Source organism: Lissotriton helveticus (genome assembly GCF_964261635.1).
Source record: "Lissotriton helveticus chromosome 1_1 unlocalized genomic scaffold, aLisHel1.1 SUPER_1_unloc_19, whole genome shotgun sequence".
NCBI lineage: Eukaryota > Metazoa > Chordata > Amphibia > Caudata > Salamandridae > Lissotriton > Lissotriton helveticus.
In genome coordinates this window covers 2,492,001-2,513,947 of record NW_027611658.1, presented here as the reverse complement: position 1 = coordinate 2,513,947, position 21,947 = coordinate 2,492,001, and the positions used below count along the sequence as shown (strand labels likewise).

At 44.6% G+C, this 21,947-nt stretch overlaps 1 protein-coding gene across 1 annotated transcript in view; it reads left to right on the top strand.

Annotated features, from left to right (window-relative positions):
• LOC144805699 (uncharacterized) overlaps positions 1–5,610 on the top strand; it is a 32,789-nt gene extending 27,179 nt beyond the window's left edge. Inside the window, exon 2 of the mRNA XM_078672205.1 lies at positions 414–5,610. Coding sequence (XP_078528331.1) covers positions 1,375–2,421 — 1,047 coding nt within the window. The 5' untranslated portion in view covers positions 414–1,374 and the 3' untranslated portion in view covers positions 2,422–5,610. The remainder of the gene's footprint in view (positions 1–413) is intronic.
• The last annotated feature ends 16,337 nt before the right edge of the window (positions 5,611–21,947 follow it).

Genomic DNA, 21,947 nt, shown 5'->3' with positions numbered 1-21,947 from the left:
GTAGGAGCAGGTAATGAAGCCAGCCAGATCCATGTACACAAATATTCGATGAATGCCACAACACTGTGAGCTGCAGCCTACTGCCTTAGGTCTTCTGTCCATCTCTTACTCCAAGTGCTGTTCTCGTTTAAAACAAATCTTGACTATATGCAGCTACAGAAAGCTGTAACTACGCAAGTGTTCTTTCTTTACTAATTTACTCTACGAACACTGGTAAATCAACACATTTTCTGAAATAAATAAGTTGTGACATGTTCAACTGAACGTTTATTGAAATATCTGTTTATAGTGAAATAACCTTGATAAGTTTCAAAGATGGTACAGCAGAGATGTTTTTATGGCCAGTTAAATATTGTGCATGCAAATTCCATTATCTTTCCATGTAGTAATTTTTATTTTTTTACATTCAACAGACAAAAACCCTTGAATGCACAAAATGTTTATGAATAAAGAAGAGAATGATGTAAATCTGCAAAAACAGCCAGAGTAAATAAGCTCCAATATTAAAGAAATCCTTCACGTCCGAGACAGAGGACCCCGAGCATAAACTAACAGATCCTGGAAGAAGCAGTCAAGGGCAGTTCAGTGGATGTAAGAGTCTGAGTTGTGCACCTCCACGCAACAAGACGAAGAAAAGAACTCTAGAGAATGAAGGCAAACTACCTCCTGTAGACAAGTCCAATAACAGCATTTTATCATGAGATCTGTAGGATGTGGTTACAGCAATGCTTTGCTGTCCACAATTATAACAACCCACCTTTCAGTGCTGTAGGTGTACTGCAAACACATTCTAACTAAACAACCAGAGAAAAGCACAATGGAGTGGAGCCAGACAACTGAAGGGTGAAGGAAAGACAAGTTCTACTGTCTACAATACAAACTTTTCCCCAATTTGTTGTGACCAGTAGGATGATTAATCTTTATCCACAAGCACGCAACACCATTATTGAATCTAAAGACACAATCACCCACTAAGAAGGGCATTTAGTGATAATTGTACTTTGTTAAATCCGAAAGAACATTTCTGAAATATCACACACTTGCAAGGAATGTGAGACTAACGCAAGTGCTTTATCAACCATGTTGGCCCATCCGGAAAAGCAGTCATAGGATGAAGAAAAATATATACCTGATCCAAAGAAAGAAAAATCTTACACATCCAGCGAAAGCTTTAGTTTGTCATCACTACTAAAGTGCCGTCAGCAAACGCACACCGAGGAAAAATCATTCAACTGCAGTGAATGTGTGAAGAGCTTCATTCAATTATCAGGCCTACAAAGACATTTACAAAAACACGCAAGGGGAAAATCTTACCATTGCAATGCATGTGGAAGGAGTTTTAGTGACTCCTCAAAGCTAAGGATTCATCAGAGAATGCACACAGGGGAAAAACCATTCAAGTGCAATGAATGTGAGAAGAGTTTTAGTAGGTTATCAACCCTAAAACAGCATCAGAGAACACACACCGGGGAAAAGCCATATCACTGCAATGAATGTGGAAGTAGTTTTAGTCAATCGTCAACATTAAGGAAACATCAGCGAATACACACAGGAGAAAAACCTTTCATATGCATTGAATGTTTGAAGAGCTTTAGTCAGTTATCACACCTACAAAGCCATCAACGAAAACACACAGGGGAAAAACCATATCATTGCAGTGAATGTGGAAGTAGTTTTACTGAATCGGCAAAACTCAGGATTCATCAGCGGACACACACAGAGGAAAAACCATTTAAATGCACTGATTGTGGTTGTAGTTTTAGAGAATCCACAACATTAATAAATCATATGCGAACACACACAGAGGAAAAACCATACCATTGCAATGAATGTGGAAGCCGTTTTAGGAACTCCTCATATCTCAGGATTCATCAGAGAACGCACACAGGGGAAAAGCCATACAAGTGCAGTGAATGTGTGAAGTGCTTTCGTCGGTTATCATACCTACAAAGCCATCAGCGAACACACACAGGGGAGAAGCCATTCAAGTGCAATGAATGTGAGAAAAGTTTTAGTCAATTGACAAACCTAAAACAGCATCAGAGAACTCACACTGGGGAAAAACCATATCAGTGCAGTGAATGTGGAAGTAGTTTCAGTAACTTATCAACATTAAGATATCATCAGCGAACACACACCGGGGAAAAGCCATTCAAATGCAGTGAATGTGAGAAGAGCTTTAGTCAATCGGCACACCTAAAACAGCATGAGAGAACTCACACTGGGGAAAGACCATATCAGTGCAGTGAATGTGGACGTAGTTTTAGTAAATCTTCTACATTGATGACTCATCAGCAAACACATACAGAGGAAAAGCCAAGTGCAGTCAATGTGAGAGGACCTTTTGTCAACTATCAAACCTACAAAGACATCAGTGAATACACACAGAGGAAAACCCACTCAAGTTCAGCTAATGCTTGAAGAGCTTTTGCTGATTTTCACATCTACAAAGCACCAGTTTTTGCACACAGGAAAAACTATTCAAGTGCAGTGAATGTGTGAAGAGCTATAGTTAGTCATCACTACTACATAGGCCTTCAGCAAACACACCCAAGGGAAAAACATTCAAGTACATTGAACAAGTGAAGACCTTTTTCTGATTATCACCCCTTTAATCCTTTGAATACCATAAGCAAAAACTCACCTTAATGAAACGAGCATAGAAGTAATCCTAGAGGTGCAGCAAAAACGCAAACATTTAAGGCCATCAACATCCTGTCTGTGAACATACTCAGGAATAAAAAATTGCAGTCCTTTTGAGATAAAGGAATTACTCAAAATAATAAAATTATATGGAATCTTCGAATACCAGATTATAAAAAGTTGGTGATAAAAGACTGGATTGGTAAGAAAGAAGAAAAAACAGATATTTGCAAAATTATAAAAGTGTCTGTTCTCAGCGATTGTTCATTTCTTTAAATCTAGGAAAAAAATACAAAATACCAGCAAAACATACTGGGAGACGAGCACAATGTGAACTAAAATAAAATACCCATTGTTTGTTTTATTTATTTAGGTATAGTTAGAAAGAAAAACATCCAAGTACATCTGATCATCCAATAATGTGAACAATGCTTGGACTAAAAATGGTCATTAAAAACTAGTTTAAGGGATTAGTTAATAACCCTATAAGCCCAGCACACTAAAACTAATTTAACAAGCATATACTGGTGGAAATTCATAGCTGGCTCGGGTGTTAGGTCATTTTGCGGAACATTGCTGGTTCTGTGGCCGCATCTAGAGAACAGTGTCCAAAAGCAGGAGAAGTGAAAGTGTGAAAATATGAGCTGCAACTCTCAGGCTTGATGCGTTCAGTTATGGTATGTTATGCCAACTGTATTTGCAAGACACGCTGATCACCAATTGAACAAAAACAGGCTCTGATGGGGAGGGGGAGTTCCTTCTGGTCTTGGGGGCGATTGGGAGAAGACATATCTGGGAGTGAGGTGATGCAGGGATGTGGTTGCGGAGTCGTCCAGCTCATCTGTGTTGCCTATTATGGGTATGGAAGTGAATGTGGTTGTTGAGCTACGCAAGGACTAAGATGTGGAGTGCCTTTGTAGGTGAATGTGGGGGGATTGAAAGTGGTGCACTTCTAGATGGGGAGTCAGTGAGGGTGATGTGTGTCCATGGATAGAGATTGCGTATGAGTCTGCTGCTGTGGTTTGAACCGCTTGATATTTGTTGGTGAACTTGGTGGTTGTACCTGCATAGGGGGTGTTGCCGTAGTCTAGTCTACTGGTGAAGAATGCTTATCTGACACTCCTGCTGCTGTCTAGTGAGATCCGTTTGAATATTTTTCTGAGCATCTTGACAGTGTGGAAGCATGTAGCTGCTACTGTGCTGTCCTGGCTGGTCATGGAGATTTGGCTATCGATTGGGATACCCATTTCCTGGCGTTGTGGTTGGAATGGATGTAGGGCCTCTGGTGCTGGGTTACCTGGCCAGGGTCCAGAGAGAGGTGTACTTGCCGGACAGTACCACTTCAGATTTGTCAGCATGTAGCTTGAGGCCGCTTTTTTTCATCTATTATGCTATGTTGGAAATGCACATAAGGAAGGGCGATTGTGTGATCGATGTTTCTTCTGAGAGGGAGAGTATGAGTTGCATATCATCTGCTCTTGAGATAATGCTGAAGTCGTAGGACCATACGATGGAGGCCAGTGGAGCAATGTAGACATTGAAGAGGATGGGACTCAAGGAAGAACCCTGTGGCAGTGCCCAATATATGTCTTCCCACCCATGATGCGGGAGAAGTGATGCTCATTTCCATCATCACATGCATCTTCTAATGCACGAGCCATAGGTGTACAACATCGAGCGGGATCCTTGGGAGATTTGCTGGCTTACCACTATGTAAATTATTCACAATTAGAATTTTAAAAGTATCTTTTTTACAGAGAATCACTCATCCAAATCCGAACTGGTGAAAGAACAGAACTGGTGCATGATAGCAAAATTATTGATAGGAGAAAGGGCTGTTGAAAAGTTTAGTTCTCATTTGGTTTCTAAAAGCTTGACAGCTAGGGAGAGATTGCATCTTGAGCAGTAAAGAATTCCAGCTCTGAAGAGCTAGAATCCAGACCTATCGACTCCCTACTAGACATTTCTGGATTCTTGGCACTGGAAAAGAAATCGGGATTCAGAAGAGAATGAGCACAAACGATACTGAGTCTTGACACAAATGATATTCAGGCTTGTGTTTACATGCAAAGAGGAACCCTCAATTTATGAGCTCTGCCAGTGTTTGAATGGACTTACAAAGTATGTGCTGCCTCGTGTGCAAACAATAAACTTTATTATGCAGCAGGGGCTTCCTCAGACCACAAATAAGATAGACCGCAGCATTCTAAATAATCTGAAGTGCTCTTTTGTGTTGCTGGAGCCATCAAATATGCAGTGTTCTCGTAGCCTAGGCTTGCATAGAGGAAGGAGTTCACCAATATTATATGCAAATCAAATTAAAGGAAAGGGCAAATCTTCGGGAGCCGAAGATGGTAGAAACTAATGCCTTGCACTGAGTTCATTTTAGCGAAGTGCTGAGTTCAGGAAGTTCTTCCTGGCATCGACCACCATCACAACCACCCAGTCAGTGAGGAATAAGACACATGACTGGTCTTCAGTACACCCATCCTTAAAAATAACACACTACAGGGGTCTGTACCAGGATCAAACTCACTTTCCTTTACGTTAACAGGAACCATTTTTAAACTCAACTCTACATATTTAGGAATAAGTGGCTGGTACGGCCATTAGTGGCATAAAGAATTTGAATCCAGACACTTTTAAATCTCTACTAATAAAGCACAACCAAACATCCGACCACGGCCCATGCAAGGACATCCAAGAGCCTTTAAAAACACACTACGGAGGCGTGTACCAGGATCAAACCCACCTTACGTTCAAATTAACATGAACTAAAATATGATCCAGTAAAAAGCAATCACGATGCTATGCAATGTACACGATGATGATTAGATTTTACATATTAATAAGAAATCTATGTTTTTTTAAATGTAATAAAGCAAAATAATGTCTTTTAGTTCATGGTATTTCACTGCTGATTGTGTAGAAAGAGATGTTAAATGAGATGTGTTCCCTAAACTATAAAGATAATGTGCGATGTCAACAAGGAGCCTAGTTTATTTGGCAATAGAGGGGTCCTATCTTGACAGCATGACAGCTTTCAGCAGGAGTCTGACACAAGTGATAACAAAGTGCACCATTCTCACCAGTGTGCCTGCTTTCTGAGTGAGAATAGGTTCTTTGCCTAATATGGTACTACCTTCTCTCCGTATGTGTTCATGAAGCGAGACGTGCTGCTAGTAATGCTGTCCACCTTCTACCTGCGATCCTATCTGTTTACTGCCGACTGCTTTGTCCTAGTGTCCACCTGCGATCCTAACTGTTTGCCACCATTGTTTGCTGAAAGAAGGGTATGGGGACTGTAGTGATGCCTTCTTGTAACTAAAGATCTTTCACAAACATCTCAGGTGTTGAAACGCACTGTTGAGAATATCAGCTCTCCCTCTACCTCAAAGTGAATATTAGTTTACACTGGCAAACATTTTCCAATTCTTTGTCTCAGGTTTGCTCGCTGCCCCTGTTGCTCTTTTCTTGTAACATATAGGGGTGGGTGACGAATTCCACCTCGTCGGCAGAGTTCACTGAGCTTTGCCCATGGATCATAGAGTTCTGAAAAACTACACAAAGCCGCACAGGGCTGAGTTTTCCCTACTGCGCGGCATGTTGCGTCATCTATAAGAGTTTACACGGACTAGGTCCTTCTTATCTGGCAGAAAAATTTGTGCCATATAATTCCGCCCCTACCCTCAGATCTAGCAACCAGCTCCTCCTCCGAGTGCCTATGGTAAAAAAGACAAGACAGGGTGGCAAATCTCTGTCAGTGGTGGGTCCTGTTCTATGGAATAAGCTTCCTCATATGCTCAGGTAATGTTCGAACCACCTGACTTTCAGGAAAAAGCTGAAAACTTTCCTGTTCCAGAATTAGCACAACTTTAAATGACTGCTCTCTTCCATCTGCTACTGGTGTTTGTGCGCAGAGATACTCCTTCGGGAGTCGATTCAAGCGCGGTATAAACCCACAAATAAATAAATAAATAAATAAATGCGGCTTGAAAGTATAATAAATTACCTGCTTATAGTAACTCACCTTGTTAGCTGCTTATACTACTACTGTAGAGAAGTGCTTTAATTTTGAAAGTGTATCCTAAATTTATAATGCCTATCTCTTTAAAATGTGTGCTCTAAAGTGACATTATGATGTTTCAAATATTCCAAACACTGTTCCTCTCGTCCATCTTCTTATTTTGGAATAACAACTAACGGTGTACTAGTGCTCATTGTATCCAGTTTACGTCCTTCCTTTCTTTAAGCCTACACATTTCAACGCAGCAGAGCACATTTCACCTTCTGACAAAGGCAGTGTGTTGTCTCATGTAGTGACCGTGCACAGTTAATGGCCGCTAAGGGGAAGCTTATAACCATTGCTCGCACTAATTGCACTAATCGCACTAATTGCTCAGTTGAATTCCCTAGGTGAAAATGAACAATGGTTGGCTCTTGTAACATGTGGATGAATCGCAGTGTACTACGATGTATTACATCATGAGTATTAGAAAAAAAAACCTATTTATGGGACACAGTGAAGCATAAAAGCCAGTCTATATCTCATCGAAGCTAGGAGCGAATTCGCTTAACACCATCACATGTTGTTATTAAAATGTTACAGATCACAATGACGAGTTGCAATTCAGTCAAACTGACCATCTCATTTAAATGCTGTACCTCTGTTACTATTGTAAATATCTTAAGCTGCCTAGCGTCTTACAGAATGGTGATCACACATAGATCGACCATTGTGTACAGCAGGCTTTATCGATGGGAAGCCCGCAGGGAAGTATCCATTCATTTAACTATTATGAAAAGAATAACGATAAGTAGAACTCCTTTAGCGAAATATCAAATGTTATGATATGGTAATGTAATTTTTATTGTGTTAAATGCTTGGCTGAGAATCCCGATTTTTCTCTGATGGGTCGATTGGCAAAATTTACCATTCTTTTGCGTTTCAGATAGCAATGCTTTGGATCTTTCTCGCTAGACAATGTTCTCCTGGAGTTCTTTTCTCACTTTCTAGCTGTAAAAAACATTTTTTAACACCAGTGGATTACCCCGCCTTTCCCAAGCATCCAAATCTCTGTGTAGCTCGATGTCTTAAAGAGTAGAAAGCTTGAGCATCGGGTCTCTGAACACTTGAATCGCAAATCCTTATTTACTTTAGGAGACGTCATTGTCCTGTATCCTCTGCTACTCTTTCCAGATGCTTTATGTGGTCCATGCAACAATCTAGAATTTCAGGGGTCATTCTTTTAGGGCGGCCCATGGCTTTCTAAGATTTTGCAATAAGAGAACATTCTCAAAGCAGCTAATTGGTTGTTGGCCTCCATTTTAAAAACTCTCTATTGCAAACCAATTGTGCATGATTCTGCAATGAAGTAGCTTTAAAATAGCATGATTGGGTTCTCCAGTCTTCCGATAAGATCCAGATTTCCCCAGTTTTAATGATGGGAAGTTGTTATTTCATGAAAGAAACTTAGACGACAAGCTTTAATTTTGTCGATAGTGGTTTGTGTCTCCGTTATATATATATATTGTCCCTCCCAATTTAGTTCTCTTATGCAGTGATGCTGAACTTGTGGTCCGAGGAGCCATTGGAGCCTGCTGCGCCTGCTCAGTGGGTCAGTGACTGTTTTTACAAAATTAAAGAATATAAGAATGAATACATTCTTATTAATAAAGTATGTTCAAATAAAGAAGGAAAACTGACAATTTGAAAACGTTTTCAATATTTGATTGTGAATTAAAGAAAAGATTTGAATAGTTGGGATTTTGGTGATTGCGTGTTCCAATATTTTTGAGTATTGTTTTGAGGTCATAGAATTGTCTTAGGCCAGGGAAATCCCTGGCTTTCAATAATAACTCAGTGGGCACCCTGGATTCGAGTAATGATTCAGTGGGGGTCCTCAAAAGTTCAAGAACCACTGCTCTAATGTGTTGCATCTTTAACATTTTCCTCAGAAAAAGTGCTATTTAGGAAAATGGAAGCAATTGGGAGAGCCTGAGTCAGTGGCCCGACATGTACTTCAACCAATCCAGCCGGTATAACCCTGTCATCTTGCTTCAAAGAGTATTTATTACATCTACTGTTAGAGACTTAAAAAGGATTCTAAGGTGTTTTTGGGGGATACAGTTTGTTTGCTTTATGTACTTCACAATGTAAGGTTCAATTTAGAGAGAAAGCTCATCAGGAAATCTTCAATCACAAAAATGCAAATGCGTTTTTTTACCTGAAAATTGTTCACAGCTGACCTTGGGCGCTTCTGCGTGCACCGATACTCCACTGTTCCGGGTTCTTCTCTTCCGCCTTCCAGTGACGTGGGATTGTTCTCCCGTTGTATGGTTATATGGTTATCACAGACAATATTATTTTCCCAAATAGATAACTAGACACACAGCTGTTGAGAGATCCCAACACATTCACCTCTCTACCTCTGGCCCATATACAGCATGTCGTTATCCTTCAGAAAACTTGGGAAAGTGCCAATTCATCAAAACAACAACTTGGCTAACATACATGCTACTGTCTCTATGATAGCTGCCTTTCAAGGTCTTAGAGTGAATGTGGAAAGTAAACCCAGTAGACATATTTTCATCATGCTGGTTCATACCAGTTATGTCTCAGAGTGATGGAAAATCCATCAATATAGGGTATAAAATCAGTGGGCAACACTATATATACACCTCATGAATTGTCCACTCCATTAGAGAGGTCTTCGCCACAGGTCATCGCAAGAGCTCCTGCCAGACTGCCGCAGCATCCATTCTTCTTCTGAGAGCCAATACAGAGAGGAGCAGAGCTGAACCCTGCTGATGTATGTTTTCCTTTCAAGGAGACACTCTTTCTCGACTGAAGTCTGACAGTCACAGCTTCTCCAACGTGAACAGGTATGCAGTGTGCGGACTCCCAGAATCTCCAGAGGCAAGTTAGTTACTCCATACTTTCTTAGTGTAGCACACAGAAGTAGTCTTCCGAGTGCTAAGCTCCTGGGAACATTCCAATCTTGTTATAAATGTTTATATTATTCTTGCTTCTCGTAACATACATTAGTGCTGTCTAATTTTATATGTGTGGTTTTGCTCATGTACTAAGCAACAGGATGAGAGTTGAAATAAACACTTTCAAACAATAATATAGTCTTTTCTTTTTACTGTAGTTGTGCGTGCTATTCTAAAGAGCAAAAGTACCACTGCTTCCCTGACCCATTACAGAACTGTTAGTATCCCAAAAGGCATGGACAACACACTAGCACTTATGCCTGGTGGGGATACAATAACCTGGAATTCTGTTTAAGCGATGGAGCACTGAACTCAGTCAAGGCACCAGTGGGTGTGAAGGTCAAACCCTCTAGAGTGAGGCCAGAGCCCTAGTTTATTGAGGTATCACAAACAATATCTTTAATCCAAAAAGAGACAGCTAGATAAACAGCATCCTATGTTTCACTGTGCTTTATGTAAGACCGTGTTTTCAAGACCATAATAAAGACACAAAGAAAACATTTTATAAACAAAATAGTGTAAATTATCACCCAATAAGAACACAAAAACCAAAAATAAATATATGATAATGGCATCCAATTTATAGATTATAAATGTGCAATGTATTGTCACCTGATTATATTGCTTACTAATGAGAGATTTTTTTAAATCTGTCCACATTTCTTTCCATTATTCTCTTAGTAAAATATGACACTCAAAGTTATGTCACCCTATTTGTGTCTGCTAAATATATTTCCATTCATATTTAATATTACACCATAAAGCAATTGACCTAAACAATAATATATTTTGCCTAATCTCTAAATATCCCTTGAGGAATCTACACTCTATGAACACACGATGCAGCTTGTCTTCTCAATCCGCAGCAAAGAACCTCTCCCCTTCAAATGGCTCTGTGAGCTGCATCCATGTTCCAGTCTTTAAGGTACAGATTGTGCCTAGAAGCTATGGAAGCGCACCTTGCCAATGCTCTAGATCTAACCACATGAAAGGAAATATCTGTCCCCTCTCCATTCTTTTATGAGAAGAAGAAGCTGATGATGGAGAAACATTCATCCTTTTACAAGACCGCATCCCCATGATGGCTCCAACAACAATCAGCAATTTGCCAAGTCAGAAATGCTGCAGCACAAATCCTCAAAACAAGAGTATCATCCAGGAAAGAGACTGATATACCTGCACTCTGGCCTTTAAACGGAAAGGTGGTCATACAGGAATGCTCATCCTCACCCTCTGAAGGTGAAAGCCTGCACATGTGTGGACTCCTCTCCTCCTGCGCATGCGCAGGAATCGGGCACCCTTCCATTACTGCCACAATCAAAAAGCACCCAATCTGTGTACCTGGGCCTCTTCCCTCCGTGTCCACAACAACCGGAAGAGAAGGATCCCAAAACATGCAGGACCTGACACTGCCCCCTCTACACAGGAGGTTCAGGCATCCTGTAGTGCAGGAGGAATCCCCTGCGAGCCCTGCAGCCGAGGGATCACCTCTCCTGAAAAAGCACAAGGATTATGCCTCCAACATCTCCTGCTCTCATCTCATCAGGAGCCAGGGAAAAGAAAACAGGAGGATTCTGGGAATGCCTTCCTATTTATGGCACCCAGGAGGATGGGCGGGGTTTCATCTCAGAATTGTCATGTGTTCTGTTGCCTGTCTTGGAGTGGGTTCACCTAAAAATGTAATGATGAGGACGAGGGACGTAGGGGTGATGAATGATAGATAGCCAGGCCTAGCACAATGCTTTGTTTTAGAAGAGTGGGGGGATCATTAATGTAAGTCATCAACTGATAAGCCAGGATTTGTTTCTCACGGCTGCTTCACCCGTGATGGTCTCAAAGAACTGTGGGGTCCTGCTGCAGGAAGACGTTGCCTGTTTCTATTGGTTGAGCCTCCAGGTCTTGAGGTCCTTCCTGAACTATTGGAGAGATGGTGCTGCTCTGAGGTGCAGGGGGAGGATGTTCTAGGTCTTAGCCGCAAGGTGGAGAAGGAGTGGCCTCTGCTGTTATCTTGGCCGATGTGCCGGGCAGCTACTAGGGGGAGGGATCCAGAACAGAGTTCCTGTTATAATCTATTGCTACATTTCCCTTCTCTATGGTTCCTCTATCTACTGCTCAGCCAGTGTGTATATGGATGTGCCTGAAGATGACTGGAATGTTGGAGGTATGATGCAGTTATGGAATGTTAGGTGCTTGGGGAGCTGTGGAGTGTCAGTTGGTGGCAGGCTGAGCAGGACAGAGGCTGCTCCTGGTGGGGCGTTATATGGATTTACCATCTTCCTGTGATTTACTGATCTGATTATCTTGACAATAAATCTATCTTATTTATCTACATTACATTCGGATAACAAGGACTATCTTAATTACAATAGTTCCCTAGTAGACTGGTGGAAATTTCAATTGTTTTTTGCGGTCAGCTGGTCCCTCGTCGCTTAGTGCCTTGTAAGCGTGGTGAGGAAAAGTGTTCTTCTGATCGGCATCATTTGTACTGGGACTCCATTGCTTTTTCATTGCCATCTCGTGTCAAACACTTCCACACGACCCATCTGGTCATTTCTGCTGATGCCTGAGGAAATTCTAACTGGCACGATACAAACCATCTTGCAGCCTGCATTTCTGCCCAGGAACTGTCGCACATCCAACCCCCCTGTTCTTTGAAGTTCACCAGAAAGCCACGAGACACTCACACCCTGTGTAAATGATTTTCCATCTCCTGCTCCCAGCCTGGTAAACATCCTTGACACCGTGATCAGGTTATCTGGACAATGGTCTGACTGCTGGGCCTTGATCAGGGTGATTAAACAATGACCTGAAAGACCGGGCTTTGATCAGGGTGATTGAACAATGACCTGAAAGACTGAGCCTTGATCAAGCCGAGTGAACAATGATTTGTGTACCGAGCCTTGACCAGGTCCCCATCTACAAACATCGTCTGGATCTGGTTATCAACTGCAAACACTTTCCTGATTGAACAATGAGCTAACGGCCAAAAGACTTGTTTCTGACGAGCTTGGGGCTCTGTTCTATAGCCCGGGCTATTTGAATAAATCTGGGTTCCTCCTGCAGACGAAGGCTCCTGTGTCCCTTTTTACTACGTATGAAGGGTATGAAAGGCTTGGGCAGTTCCGCCGCCACCGAGACCCAGTAAGTGGGTTATTCCACTTCTTCAAAAGGCGCCCGAACAGGGACTCCACGAGCAAGAAGGTCAGACCCAGTGGATGTGAGGAGGTGCATGGAGAGACTCCGACGGAGGTACCCTACCCGAGGGATTCTTGCAATCCGGTAAAGCGAACGACTCGCCTGCTGTTCCTCCCCACATGGTCTGGGCCACATGACCGCGTTCTCGCTGGAGTCCCCTAGCAAATAATTTCTGGAGCAGGACACAGCCCTACGTCCGCAGAAGAGAACTACCCCTGTAGGGTAAGGGTGGACTGATCACCCACCAAGTCTGTATGATTCTGTTATTGACTTTCGCAAAAGCCAAGCTGTTATTGACTTTTGCCAAAGCCAAGCAAGCGAGGTGAGTTTTTAACACCCGCTGGTGTCTGTTCTATATGATTCTGCTGTTATTGACTTTTGTAAAAGCCAAGCAAGCGAGGTGAGTTTTAAAACCCGCTGGGGTCTGTCATCTGTTTTCAAGCATGCCAGTCAGTAGTAAGTTCAAGAGATTATGTTGTTGTATGTGCACGCAGGACTCCCAGCTGGAGGCGGCTTGTCCGCTTCCTCCAGAAGGGACCCTGGCCATACGATGTATGTTAAACATGGCCCTTCTGCCATAATGTTTTCCTCATTCTAGGTAAAATATGCAAAACAAAGTAATGCGGAATTATAGTGGCCACTTTATGGCTCCTTTAAATCCCAAGTACTCGTCAACTTAGAGGAACAATTAATGAAAAGAAAAACGCGCCCGTCTATGTTTGAATCTGTCTGATTTTGGAGAAAAGAGATAGACAGAGAACTAGAAAGCAGAAGGCTCAAGAAAGGAAACAGGTACGTATGTCAATGGCCGACCACGCCAGAGAAAATTGACAAAATCAAATGACAAAGTCAGTAGAAATAGCCGATAGGGTGCATGGGGCCCGGGTACAACATTTTTATCCAGCTCGTGAGGAGAAAGGAAAGGGCCATATGGAAGGGGGAGAAGGAGGTGATTCCTTGCATGATACCATGCTAGAAAGCCCTCCTGCATATGCCCCAATGTACCATGCCCTGATGCCTCACACCCCGCATGTCCCACCGCAACAGCCCACTCCTGCCCCCACTGCCTCTCTTATTGTTCTCCCTGTTGCACCAACCCTCCCAATTTTTCCTATGACACAGACCACGCCCGCTAACCCTGTCCTTGCTGCGGGAATGACAACAAGTCTACATCCGCCCAACCCCTGCCGCTTTACCCCTACACGCCCTTTTCCTACTTGCCCGTGGTCTACAGTTAAGCAAGATTTATAGAAATTGTTGAATTCCCCCCAACTGGCCTTGTGCTCTGCAGTCAGCTTTTCGTCCCCTCAGGAAAATGTGTGAATGTTGGATAAATAACGGGAATATTTATGCCTTATAAAGAAATATGGTCCACCTTTTCCCAGGGGACGATAATGAAACAGACCACCTGGGCTGAATACATGTGTACCCTGGTAATGGAAAGATTTGACAATGCGCTTATGCCGATACCCACCGGATTAATGAACCTTAGGTCGCAAATAAAAAGAGGCGATGTTCAGGGAGAGGGGATGTTTGGCGCTATGTCTGTTTTAATGGCTTACCATGATATGACCGCTTTTCCCAACACCCCTCTAGAAACAGCTATGCCAATGAGAGAGACGGCCCCTGTCTTTGTTAATGCACCTACCGATGCCCAAAATAATGGCTGAGGGGCAGTTGAGGCACACTGGCGCAGGCTTTGGGTTCATGCTCCTTGGAAAAGGTCAGAAGTAATGCAGTTATAAGGACAATTACCAGATCCCAGGAAGAATCCGGCTGCCTTTTACAGAGAATTAGGTCAGATTATCTCTGCAGGTACTCTCGTTCTTGAGGATATAGATTTACTTTTTGGTACAGTTGTCCCCACTGAAATTTGGGTCAAAATTCGACATACTGACCATGAAGTGGCATTGGGAGGTAAATGGGCTGACCTAGAGGCTATGGAAGAAGCAAGGGTAGGAGGGACTAAACCACAAGCTGCCATCCTGACTTTGCCCGGTAAAATAATGACGTTTATGAAAACACTTTTGCCGGAAACTGTCATTAACTGGGATAAAATAAACACCTGTAGGCAGTGAAAAGATGAGAATGTGGCTGACTTCTTTACCCGCTTTGAGACAGAATACAAGGGACATAGTTGTTTAGATCCCCAGACCCCAGGTTCTGGCTCAGTGTTTGTCGATAAGTTTGTCAGCAACTTGCTTCCTGAGATCTCCGCCAGGCTTAAGAAAGTTGAAAGTACGTGATATGCCCAAACTATGACTGGTATCTTGGCTATGGCACAATATCATGAGAATAGGGAGAATGAGGATAGAGACAAGAAAAGTAAGAAGGTTAGGGATCTTAAGACTAAGGCACTTCTGCAGCAGGCTTACCCTCCCCGAGGTCCCGATGCCCGCGGGAATTTCAGACCTCAACTCCCTCCGAGGGCTCGCCAGTCTACCCCCTCTAGCCCTCAACGTACGGGAGCCCTCCAAACAGATCAGTGTGCTTATTGTAAGGGGTATGGCCATTGGATAGATGAGTGTCCTGTGTTAGCTGAAAACATCCGAACAGGGAAGACTCGGCCTCGCGCTCCCAGGGAAGCGAGGCCGACTAGGGACCATGGCCCGCCCCATCCATAGGATAAAGAACGTAGACCCAGGGATGACTCTCCCGTCCGGCAGCGCCCGGTTAATAGGTTTGATGGGAACGAAGCAATACGCACTTATTACAATGATGATTATGATGAAGTTGATGAGACAGGGTCCTACCACGCACAGGACAGCCAGGAAAGGGGTATTACCAGAATGCAAATTCCAGTGGATCAAATGGGCCAGTATGTTCAAATGTCAGTTGTAGGGAACGATCAGAATTTTCGTTTGGATACTGGGGCCACCAGGTCTTTTATTGCACGTCTGTCAGTCCCGGAGGCAACCCTTTCTGGCAATATGAATGTCTCCGTGAGTTTTGCAGGAACACCTGTGACGAGCCCTGTCTCTGAACCCCTTCCTCTCGATATTGGCCCTGCACATGTTGACGCTCCCTTGGTCCTTACTACAGGTTGCAGTGAAAACTTGTTAGGCATGGATTTACTGAAAGCTCTTTATTCCACCATATCATGTAGTCCCCAAGGTGTATCCCTAACAATTTCTCCCACAGCAGCTTCCTATATGTACCTGTCGGGTCCCCTCCCACCAGAATTGCAGTCTTTACCTTCCTCCCTCTGGGCATCATCAGACACTGATGCATCCCCTCATGTGGTACGCATCCAGCCAGGTGCACTTCTCCCCCGCCTCCGGCAGTATCGACTGCCCACGGAAGGAGAAATGTCCCTTTTAACAAAATTATCTGAATTAATGGACAAGGGCGTAGTGGAGGAGACACGTGGTAATATCTGTAACAGTCCCATTATTCCCGTTCTTAAAAAGACCAATGGAGATGCTCTCTCCCCTAAAATAAGCCGATTCGTGATTGACCTGAGAACCCTTAACAAAATGACAATCTCCCAATATCCTGTTGTCCCTGACATTACAGCCCTCTTAACGATGGTCCCTTCTGATGCAACGCATTTCTCTGTCATAGACCTGAAGAATGCTTTTTTCAGCATTCCTATACATCCTGACAGCAGACATTTCTTTGGTTTCTCCCTTGGTGGGCGGAGCTTTAGATTCTGCCGCGCCCCTCAAGGTTTAACCGAGAGCCCCAGTATCTATAGTCAAGCCCTAAAAAGTCAACTAGATTCCTTGGAACTCCCTGATAATTCCACACTATTACAATATGTAGATGACCTCTTCATTGCTGCAAATTCTGCCCCAACATGTAAAGAAGCTACTCTCTGTTTGTTACGCCACCTTGCCCTCCATAATCACAAAGTCTCGTTGAAAAAGCATCCGTTTTGTCAAGAGAAGGTGACTTATTTAGGTCATCTCCTCTCGAAGGAGGGAAGGCAGCTCACCGCTGATCGTGTAGCCATTATCAATGCTATGACGGCCCCACGAACACAAAAGCAGGTGCGAGCCTTCATAGGCCTAACCTCATACTGTAGACAGTGGATTTCCAATTTTTCGGCCATGGTCAAACCTCTTCTTGCCCTCACCACTAAAGACATCAGACAGTTCCTTTCCATGGACTAGAGAGCATGCACAGGCCTTCCAAGATTTAAAAAAGGCTCTGTGTACTGCTCCAGTCCTCGGTACTCCTGATTATTACAAACATTTTTTTCTGTTTGTACATGAAACAGACAGCTGTGCATGCGCTGTCTTGACCCAAAAGCCTATTTTTCAGCCACCTTAGATCCTGTTGCAAGGGCTCTACCAGAGTGCGGGGATCGTCATGAACTCCCCCCTGACTCTGATGGTCCCCCATTCTGTAGATACCCTCCTTAATAACACCAAGACACGGTTCTTCACTAGCGCACGACTCACAGGATATGAACTGACACTCTTTGCCAGCCACATTAACATCAAAAGATGCACTGTACTCAACCCCGCCACATTACTCCCACTGGATACTCAGGATGCACGCTTAGACCCACATGACTGCATATTAAGGACAGAGGAAGAGAAGAAGGGAAGGATTGACTCACAGGATACCCCGATAGCAGAACCAGAAGGTACACTGTACGTAGACAGATCATGTCTCAGAGGGCCTGATGGTAGCACCTCAGCTGCCTACGCCCTAACAACATTAGGGCGAGTAGTAGAAACAGCTCAGAATCCGCAGTGCTCTGCTCAAGCAGCAGAATTAGTGGCCCTCACTAGAGCTTGTGAGTTAAGCAAAGGGATGAGGGTAAATATTTATACTGACAGCCAATATTCCTTCAGGGTGGCCCACAACTTCGGGAGTTTGTGGAAAGAAAGGAATTTCCTTGCTTACCATGGGACCAAAATTCAACTTGGCCCCCTAATTCATCGACTGTTAGACTCCCTGACACTCCGCAGAAAGGTGGCCATCATAAAATGTAAGGCCCATAAGAAAGTGACAGATGATGTTGGGAAAGGCAATGCCCTGGCTGGCCAGACAAACAGCTCTTAGAGAAAGGGAAGGAATGTATGTAGGAGCTCAGGCTAGGTGGGTGGCAGACGAGGGCATGGTTGAAAACACAGTAAAGAGTGTGATTGATATTCAGTCCCATACTACTCCTGAGAAACTAAGGGTGTGGAAGGAGCAATTAGCAAAGGAGGGAATTGAATTTGAATTTGAATTTGAAGGGTTTTGTATAGCGCTCGTACACCTGGCGGTTTCTTGGCGCTCACTGGTAACAGCTACTCAGTTGGTCGGAAGAGGGGGGGACGGTAAAGAGAATCAGGATGAAAAGGCTTGGGTAAAGAGAAAAGTCTTGAGATCTCTGCGGAAAAGGGGGTATTGAGTGCAGGATCTGAGGGACAGTGGGAGAGAGTTCCAAAAAGCTGGGCCCGTGGTAGCGAACCTGGAACCACCCCATTTCTTCCGTTTGAAACGGGGAACCACGAGAAGGTGGTGAGAGGAGGATCGAAGGTCTCGTGATGGAGTATAGGGTTGAATAGCTGAGTTGATGAAGGAGGGGGCGGATCCTGTCCTGGCTTTAAAGATAGTGCAGCCGAGCTTGAATAAGACGCGCTGCCGGACAGGGAGCCAATGGAGGGAGATAAGAAGAGGGGTAACATGGTGTGATTTAGAAAGGTTAAAAACCAGCCGAGCGGCCTGGTTTTGAACCAGCTGGAGGCGCCTCATGAGGTAGTCAGGCATGCCATGGTAGAGGGCATTGCCATAATCTAGGCGAGATGTCACCATGGCCAGTAGAATTAGTTTGAGCGCGTCTGGGGCGAAAAATCGTGAGACTCTGCGGATAGTTCTGAGTGAGAGAAAGGCTGATGACACCACGACAGAGACTTGGGAGTGTAAGGAGAGTTGGTTATTGATTTTGAAACCAAGGGTTTTGACAGAGCATACAGGAGTGGGTGGGGGACCTAGTGATGGGGGCCAGAAGGAGGAGGACCAGGGACTGGAGCAACCACCTGTCAACACCAACTCCGTCTTATCGGGGTTGAGTTTCAGGTGGTTGAAATTCATCCAGTCCTGGATAAAGGTCATGATGGACTGAACCTTGGACATGGACTCTGGGGCAGAGGAAAGGTGGAAGATGAGCTGGAGATCATCTGCATAATTGTACGCAGAGACCTCCAGCTGCTGCAAAGCAAAAATGAGGGGGGCGATGTAGAGATTAAATAAAAGGGGGGATAATGAGGAACCCTGGGGTACACCACACTGGATGGGTAACGATTCCGCAGAGAACTCTCCCAGACGAACCGCCTGAGTCCGACCGCTCAAGAAGGAGGACAGCCATAGTAGGGCTGTTCCTCGGATTCCCGCCGCCTCGACCCGTGAAAGTAAGATGGTATGAGGAATTGATGGTTGTTGGGTCCGTATGACTATGGAAAGACAATGGTGATGCTCTGCCCTTAGCCCTACTATCCACAAGAACAATGGCCCACACCAGAATAGGGCTGCCTCACATGAAATTGTGTTCGGGAGGCCCTCCAATATATGGGGTGTCCCGCGGCCTAAGAAACTGTCTGACATTGAATACCCTGTATTAACTGATTATCTGACAGTCTAACTAATACCTTTTGCACTCTTTATCACCAGGTGCATGAGGCCATACCTGACAAAAGCGAGGGCCCAGGGCACGTTATCCAACCTGGTGACTGGGTCCTGATCCGTAATTTTCAACGGACTTAGAGCCTCGAGCCCCGCTGGACACAACCCCGTCAGGTGTTACTAGCCACCCGCACCGCCGTGAAAGTAGAAAGTTGGAAGAATTGGGTGCATTCATTGCACTGCAGGCGTGTGCCTCTGCCCCTCCCCTATGATCAGTGGGTGAGGGAAGGACTAGGAGACTCAGAAACAGAAACAGTCTCGACGTTTGTCCCATTCAGCAATGCCAGACTGCATTCTACATCTACGGAAGCAGAGAGTGACAGCATACTGAAAGGAATGGTGGAATCCTCCCTTAGCTCTGCTCAACACTAAGAACAATTGTTTCCCCACCAAACTGTCCCTACTTCCGACCGATACAACTTGCGCCCCCTAGGGAAGGCTTGCCCTTGACTTCGCCAAGTACCTATAGGTTGTAAGGCTGTGATCTTCCCCGGCTGAGAGTAGTGCTAGTGTGTCAGACTAAGGTAAGCCATAAAGGCTCTTGGCACATGCGCCCAGTGAAGCAACCACCAATCACAGACAGCCACTAGTGGTCCCTGGCTTAGCACGATGCCCGCCGTCCAAAACACCCGAATCCAGAAACAAGATGTCAGCCTCATAGTCCTCATATTCGTGAAGACATATGGTGTCGAAATATTGTCAGGTTGATTCTCTTCCCATTCCCACTTAGTCCTTTTAGCTTGTGGATACCCTTCTTTGTCTTGATAGCATACTTTATTCAGACAAAAGTTAATCCCACCTACTGAAGGCTTTCCAGAAGCAAACAAAAGTGCATACCAAGTTTGACATGAACCATTATGGGAAAACGGCAGAGGAATAAAAGGTGTTTGTCCCTTTTTCTGGTGAGCAGGTATCATCCCACACACCCAACAGTTGGTAGTATTCGTGGCATTGTGTGTATGATGCAACATCTGGATGAATGTATTATTTAGGTAGGATTGTCGATGCTTCTGCTCATGGTAGGGAAGCGTAAAGTAGTGATGCTCAACCGGTACTGGAGAAGTGGCAATCAGCAATTGTCGAGCAGGAGCCACTTTCTCAACAACCCAAGTTATTGCTGCCAAATTGTGTGAATGTAGTTCCACCTCATGAGGTTTAATAAATCTTCTATTTTCTATTCCAGTTTCTGTGCCAACTTCTATTCTATGGTCTGAGGACTCTGTGCAGAGAAGGGCGAACCCCTAGCACTGGTAGGCCTTGCTGAGGCCCACCACCACAGTGTGTAGTGCACGAGTGTGTGTTGCTGTGCTCAGTGTGGTTGTATATAGTGCACAAGTGTGTGTGGCTGTGCTCAGTGTGGTTGTGTTTAGTGCACGAGTGTGTGTGGCTGTGCTCAGTGTGTGCTTGTGTGTAATGCACAAATGTGTGTGGCTGTGCTCAGTGTGGTTGTGTGTCGTGCACGAGTGTGTGTGGCTGTGCTCAGTGTGTGCTTGTGTGTAGTGCACAAGTGTGTGTGGCTGTGCTCAGTGTGTGCTTGTGTGTAGTGCACGAGTGTGTGTGGCTGTGCTCAGTGTGTGCTTGTATATAGTGCACAAGTGTGTGTGGCTGTGCTCAGTGTGGTTGTGTTTAGTGCACGAGTGTGTGTGGCTGTGCTCAGTGTGTGCTTGTGTGTAGTGCACGAGTGTGAGTGGCTGTGCTCAGTGTGTGCTTGTATATAGTGCACAAGTGTGTGTGGCTGTGCTCAGTGTGGTTGTGTTTAGTGCACGAGTGTGTGTGGCTGTGCTCAGTGTGTGCTTGTGTGTAGTGCACGAGCGTGTGTGGCTGTGCTCAGTGTGGTTGTGTTTATTGCATGAGTGTGTGTGGCTGTGCTCAGTGTGTGCTTGTGTGTAGTGCACGAGTGTGTGTGGCTGTGCTCAGTGTGTGCTTTTATATAGTGCACAAGTGTGTGTGGCTGTGCTCAGTGTGGTTGTGTTTAGTGCACGAGTGTGTGTGGCTGTGCTCAGTGTGTGCTTGTGTGTAGTGCACGAGTGTGTGTGGCTGTGCTCAGTGTGTGCTTGTGTGTAGTGCACGAGTGTGTGTGGCTGTGCTCATAGTCCCATTTTGGCACCACACCCCACCCACACCACAACAGAGTATACATGCATAAATAAAAACACAACACAACTTTTGTTTGGGAAAATATTGCTGCAGGTTTATTCCTTGCAAAAGTTTGCAATATGGTGGGTTATCTTACGGGTGATCCATGGGCAGGCAGCTGTACCAACCTATGCTGCCCTGCTCTGCCCGCCTGATGAGCCAAGCACTGTGGAGAAACCAATCAGCGCTACCCCTTATGGAGGTGATCCCCTTACTGGGATCACGTGACACATTGGTCCCTTATTATTCACGCCCCTTCAGGGTAGAGCGTAGCAAGTCAAGCCCCCGGTTGTTCAGGCCCACAACCGCCTGAAGGACTAATGGTGCGCCGACCTAATTACTCCAGGACTCTCCCC